Raw genomic sequence first — 6,474 nt, 5'->3', positions numbered from 1 at the left:
CCCATATTGAGAATATCTTCCAAGCCCTCTGAAGTAACAACCAACATTGACTGGTGCTGTGTTCGGTTCTCTCCTCTGCAGGCCCAGCCCTTCGTAACACATGGAACATCACAACAGAACCACAGAGTGAGTGCCCTCTCAACCCAACATGCTGGCTGTATTCCTCATCTACCTGCACTGCTCTGCCCCAGCGACCAATCCACCGATCCCTAAGATTCCTCTGGGCAGGTGGGAGGGACAAAAAACCCATACGGCGTGGATGACTAACCAACCACCAAGTTCACCAACAGGCCTGGTGCCCCTGTCTGTCAGGTAAGCTGGCATGACTGTGCCCAGGGTGGGGTTGGTTAGGTTGACAGAGGGTCGTCATCCCCTTTACTGCATTTACACTTGCAGCACAGAATGAAGGATGAGGCTAGAAGGAGGAAGAGAGACGCCAACAGCAAGAGCAGCACGAAGCCAGCGAATATCCCCACCACCTGGAGAGAGATGGGAAAGTGTGCTTTTACTATATACCCTCTCCAACCCCAATATACCCTCTCCAACTCCAGTATACCCTCTCCAACCCCAATATACCCTCTCCAACCCCAATATACCCTCTCCAACCCCAATATACCCTCTCCAACCCCAATATACCCTCTCCAACCCCAATATACCCTCTCCAACCCCAATGAGCAAGTACATTTATCAAAGACCTTTTTAGATCACTAGTTGTAAGATGGGATTCATAATGTGCTTGTTTTAACCCAAACATCACAGAGATATATGAGAGAAGTGATGTACAGTACAATGGTGCACCAACACAACATTTATTCACTCTCATTTGCCTGACTATCCACAAGGGGGAAGTAGTTCCCCAAACATAAAACATAAAAATGTACAGTGAGACAGGGCTGGTGTCCACAGTGTTTATGACACCGAATCATCTTTTTGCTTTTTCCTCTTTGATGTCAAAGATATATACATACATCACTTAGTGTGCATGACAATAAACAGCCATTAGGCAACATCATTGTGTTGAGTCTAATTGGAGCAGAGCTTTTAACAACCCCTTTAAAATATTGATGAAGCAGTTAGGGCATCCCTGTAGTGGCGTTAAACCTACGTAAGACCTACAGAGGAACTAGTGGGGACAGATATATTCACACACTTATCAATACAATTTTTTTTAAAGTTCATCCATATTTTGTCTGAGACTTTCTCCTAGACCTCCTTCCGTGACAGACATAACTTTAAATGTACATGAGTGGCTGGATTTTTTTTATGTCACTTAAGTACCCATTTGTGGTAATAATTTTTCCTTTTTCTTTTCAATGACATACAGGTCTTCATTTTCAAAGTATCTGTAGCTGTACTATAGGACATATAGTAGATACTGCTACCACAGCTAGCCCGTGTGACTGACTGGGTTCTAACCTGGGACTCCAGCATACCAAAAGCCTGTGTTAACCCGCTGAGCTAAAGTCAACTAACGTGTCATTTTTACAATACAGTACCTGTGTCCGGTGCCAGATAACTGAAGCTCTGGAGAGGCCCAGTTTGTTTCTGCACGGCCCTTTGTCATAGTGGTTCAGGAGGAGGTCATCCTGGAGAGAGAGAGAAGAAATCACTATCATGGTTATATCCTGGACTAAATGTGTTATGTCATGGTTAAATATGTGGGCAGATCCACTGGCAAAAATTGACATTTGCCAAGATATATACATGTACTGTACGTAAGTAAGTTTATATAAAATCAGATTCTTAAAAAAAATAAAAATACATTGCATCATATGTGACATGTGCTTCATAAACTTTGTTGCTTGGTCACTTTGTGCAGGTCCCAAACAATTCAATAGATCACTAGAGTGTTAGTATTAGGGTTTTCTATTGCAGGCTCAGGAAGTACCAGCAGAAGGGTGTGTGTGTCTGTTCAGTGTTGGTTGGTTAACTCACTTCAAGAGACCAGTACCAACAGAAGGTACGCTTACAGCTCTTGCACATCATCTGAGCACATCCCTTGTCCCTCTCGATGTACACCTTACATGATGGGCGTGTCGCCATTGCTCTTGTAGAAGGAACTGAAAGACAAGAGACAATAAACGTCAAGGTGGGACGTATATAGACCAGTACATACTGCACTGTCAAGAATAACAAGAGCAATAAGTACTGCTAAAAATCACTGCGTCATTCAGTCTTTGATGGGCTGTGTTATTGAGCACATTCAGATAGAACCTTTCCACTTCACTCCGTTTCGAAACGTTTTCTTCATACTGAACCTACCCTGTGTAGTCCTCCTGAGTGTTGTTGTATCAGTAGTCTACAGTAGGTGGGAGTGTTGTGTTATCCAGTGTTGTAGGAAGGTGTAACAGTGTATATTGGTCAGGGGTTGGAACCAAAATTGTTCCGTTCCAAGCAGAACCCCTATTTTGTTTGTTCTGTTCCAGTGTTCCAACCAGAAAGTAAAGTTCTGAAACGGTTCAACCAACCCCCCCCCCAAAAAAATACACGGTTCTTTATATAGTTCCTTTTCATAAAAAATGTTACCTGTGAAATCAACAATGTTTTTACATTTAGCTCATTAAATTTACTTCACCAATTCGCGCAGAATCGACCGAAATTTCTCAGGTGGAGAGGGAGCAAGAGGGGTGGACATAGAACATCATGACATGCATTGGAATGCACTTAGGTTATTACTAGCTTTATACTTCACAGAATAACATAATTATATACTAGACATTAGGAATATTTTTGTAATGAAAAATAATATTATTAACAGGTTCTCAAGATTTGAAAAAAATATATTCTATTCCAGAACAGATCATTTCCGGTTTTCTGTTCTGTTCCCTGACCGGTTCCAACCCCTGGTATTGGTGTGATAGTGTACAGTGTTAGTGTATAGGTATGTATAGTGTACAGGTGTGTTGCAGTAATATCCTACCTGGTCTCCCCGGGTCGGAAGGTGTTGTCCTGGCAGGCATGTTCTTTATGCCAGCTGTTCCGGCAGGCCGAGCAGAACTCCAGCCTGCACACAGAGCACTGGACCAGCTGTGGCAGCTCCATCTCCACCTCTTACAGCTGACCCATTGCCTGGCACGACGAGGACGGGCACCAGGTCCGGCATGGGTCCAACAGCACCTCTGTGGAACACACACAGGGACCGGACTGTATTCATTACATAGCAAAACGTTTTGCAATGGAAAACTTAAATGAGGATTTCTTATTGGATAAATTCAGGTAATCCCTCTACCTTCAGTCCGTTTTCCTTACTTGTTCTCCCATCACACAGGGACAGAGCTGCCTGGCATCATAGAAATAGAATTACTGGTACACTCAATATGGCCGCCGGTCCACTCATCACAGAACATACTAGTCATTCTATATCTATGGCTGGGACCTCATACCTCAATGGGGGAACATGGGAACGGAACACCCAATAGAAGTAGAACAAGACTACTAGCACAGCTTTTAAATACTTTTTCAATTCATAATCTTTGGCATCTTAATAAAAGCTATTCTGAGAGACAGTATGATTCTTTGCCCTGGTTTGATCTCTTTTATCACGATTATGCAAATTTCTTGGAACTCTTCTGGGGACAGGAGTCAAAATAAAAGCCTCACTCATCCAGTACAGGATACATAACAACTGCTGTGGGTGTGTGTGTGGCTCCACTGAAATTAGAAAGTGCTCATCCACCATTATTCATGAGCCAGATGTCTTGGGATTGTCTTTCTGAGGATGTTGCCAATTAAATCCAACACAAACCCGGTCAAACTGAATTTGATTAGTTAAGATGGAGAGAAAACGCTGCCAGCCTATCACTGTCTCTTCTTCTCTCGGAGAGCCTTATACCTTTTAAGAGAGGTTAAGGCAGGCCTAAAAAGTGGAAGGAGAAAGCTGAATAAACAGTCAAGTGTCTCCATTCTCTCTACTTCTACAGCCTTTGTATGGTAAAGGTTAAGGTTCAAGGGTCACTGGGTCAGCAATCACGGCTGTGACCTGTCCAGTGTCCACTGTCTTCTATAATGTTTCAGAGGTTAAGATAGGTCTACAGTGAAGGAAGGAGGAGGGAGTCACATTGATGAATAACCAGTGAAGGAAGGAGGGAGTCACATTGATGAATAACCAGTGACTCCTCTCATCTATCTCACCACTCCCACAGCGTGTCAATCAAATGTATTTATAAAGCCATTTTTACATCAGCAGATGTCACAAAGTGTTTATACAGAAACCCAGCCTAAAACCCCAAAGAGCAAACAATGCAGATGTAGAAGCATGGTGGCTAGGAAAAATTCCCTAGAAAAGCAGGAACCTAGGAAGAAATCTAGGATGTTGCCTGTCCACTCACCTCACTCAAACTGCAGCCTCCTGTACTTCTGCATGCTCTCTGCTGCCACCATGCATTCCATCTGCGAGAGAAATACATAGAGACAAACACAGATATGGATTAAGTCTCATCACCCTGCTTTATGGCTTCAAGCATCTGCACTCCTGAACTGTTGATGACCCATACAGGCTAGGCTGTATGGCGAATGGAGTCAAATAGCTACAGTACATGGGGATCTCTGTGGCAGTGTTCCAAATGGCACCCTATTCCCTATTTAGTGCACTACTTTTGACCAGGGCCCATTGGTCCATATATCACTCTGTTCTGGTCGAAAGACTCTGGTCAAAAGTAGTGGACTACGTATGGAAAAGGGTGCCGTTTGGGCTCTGGTCAAAAGTAGTGTACTATAAAAAAAAAAAAGTGAAATATACAACGCTGGAACGTAGGTATCTAGGATTAGGCCTACTGTTGTCTAAACAGGGAATTAGGAATTGGAATACTAGAATGGAACTGAACCTTCTTATGACCGTATAACATTTGTAAATTCTAGCCGTATAAAACTAGCTGAATTGAAATTTGCCAGTTAGCTTACTAGCAAGTTCCAACTTGTAACCATAACAACATGGCTACTGAGGCAGGCTAGCAGCCTAAATAAAAATCAGAGAAACGGAATAATCAATTTTAAAAACACAGAATTCAGAGGGAGTCAATCTGGCCACTGAGGCAGGCTAGAGAGTCAACGCGGTGGGTTTGGGCGTACTCCATTTGAGACTCAGGGGACTCGGCATTGACTCACATTTGAGTCCGAGTCGATCTCAAATGTGAAAACTTCAAGGATGTATAGACTACTTTAATTGAAAAGCAAATCTATAAAATGAAATGTATAATGTTAAATATTCTGTAGTATAATGTAAAACAACATTCTATAGGTTGAATGATCAGTGTTTGTTTCCAGCTGAACCCATTCCTCACTTGAACCCCATGTCAAGTGATGTGCTCTGCAAGACATGTCTTATTTTTTTGTCTCTCCACCCTCAGCCTCTCTGATGGACTGTCTCCACCTTCCACCAAATACTCAAAATGTAAATCTGAAGCCTGGCACCCTGAGCCTAAACTGGTGTGGCTGGACAGTAAAGGAGAGTCTCAAAATGTGAAAACTGTTCAAGGGTGTGTAGCCTTTCACCCATTGATTATTTAAGAAAAAAAAAGTTATTAATACTTGTTGAGCTTAGTTGAACTGTTCTTCCCCTTCAGAACAAAACATAGGCCTGTTTAACTGAAAACAAACCCTGTATAGCCTCAAAACATGGTTAAAACCAATTTTAATATAATAGATGGCCAGTCCTTGCATCCTGAGCCAGATGTAACTACCCTAACCCATAACCCTTACCTTATACATAACCAAATCCCTTACCTAACCATTTTAAAAATGTCATCTTCAATGTCAACTGACCAATAAACATTAACGTGGTCTGGCATATAAAATCAGACACGTATTGTATTGTACACAAATATGGTTCACATCTTCCAAACCCTGTCAAGACTCAACATATGCATGCACATTCAGCTTGACCACACGGTGGCGCTACAACAGGCGCATATTTCTCTCTCGATCTGTTTGACTGAGTGTTGAAATTGAAAACCTCTGTGGTTGCTGAGTTGATGTGCTACCTATTTGAGGTCTGGATTGTGAAATTAAGAAATCACCCTGATGTGTTATCACATTAATACACAGATAAGCGATGAACGGGTGGGATGGAGGGAATCTTACATTTGGAGGCAGCAGGCCCATTATGAATGTAGACTACCAGGCTGTCACCTGCAGTAATAGAACAGGAGCACTGAGAGGCCAACACACATTATATTCAGCTCTCATTTTTAAATCAATTTATCAACGTCTCCGTAGTCAAATTAATGAATGCTGTGTGTGTGTGTGCAGATGAAGGCTGCCCTGCTTAGGCATATTGGAATACATTATTATGGGACTCATGTTATCCAGTAAAGTCATTATTCACTTTGCAAAGGAAACAGATTCACCAACAGCACGAATGGGAACACAGAACAGTGAGAACGAAATAGCAACACATAACGGTGTGAGAACGCAGAAACTTTGTTTGCCGACTGCTAACAACAGGACTGTTACAAACCTGTCATTTTACACAGAACA

General features: G+C 42.3%; 1 protein-coding gene across 1 annotated transcript; it reads right to left on the bottom strand.

Annotated features, from left to right (window-relative positions):
* Positions 1–217: 217 nt before the first annotated feature.
* Positions 218–6,099, bottom strand: rnf144ab (ring finger protein 144ab). Its single transcript, XM_036975459.2, is given in 7 exon segments — positions 218–479; positions 1,497–1,586; positions 1,936–2,026; positions 2,028–2,060; positions 2,921–3,119; positions 4,329–4,389; positions 6,079–6,099. Coding segments are annotated over 7 exon segments (627 nt in total). The 3' UTR covers positions 218–347.
* Between the last annotated feature and the right edge of the window lie 375 nt (positions 6,100–6,474).

Source organism: Oncorhynchus mykiss, chromosome 4 (genome assembly GCF_057628025.1).
Source record: "Oncorhynchus mykiss isolate SJ-2025 chromosome 4, ASM5762802v1, whole genome shotgun sequence".
Classification (NCBI taxonomy): domain Eukaryota; kingdom Metazoa; phylum Chordata; class Actinopteri; order Salmoniformes; family Salmonidae; genus Oncorhynchus; species Oncorhynchus mykiss.
This window is presented reverse-complemented; position numbering and strand designations above follow the sequence as displayed.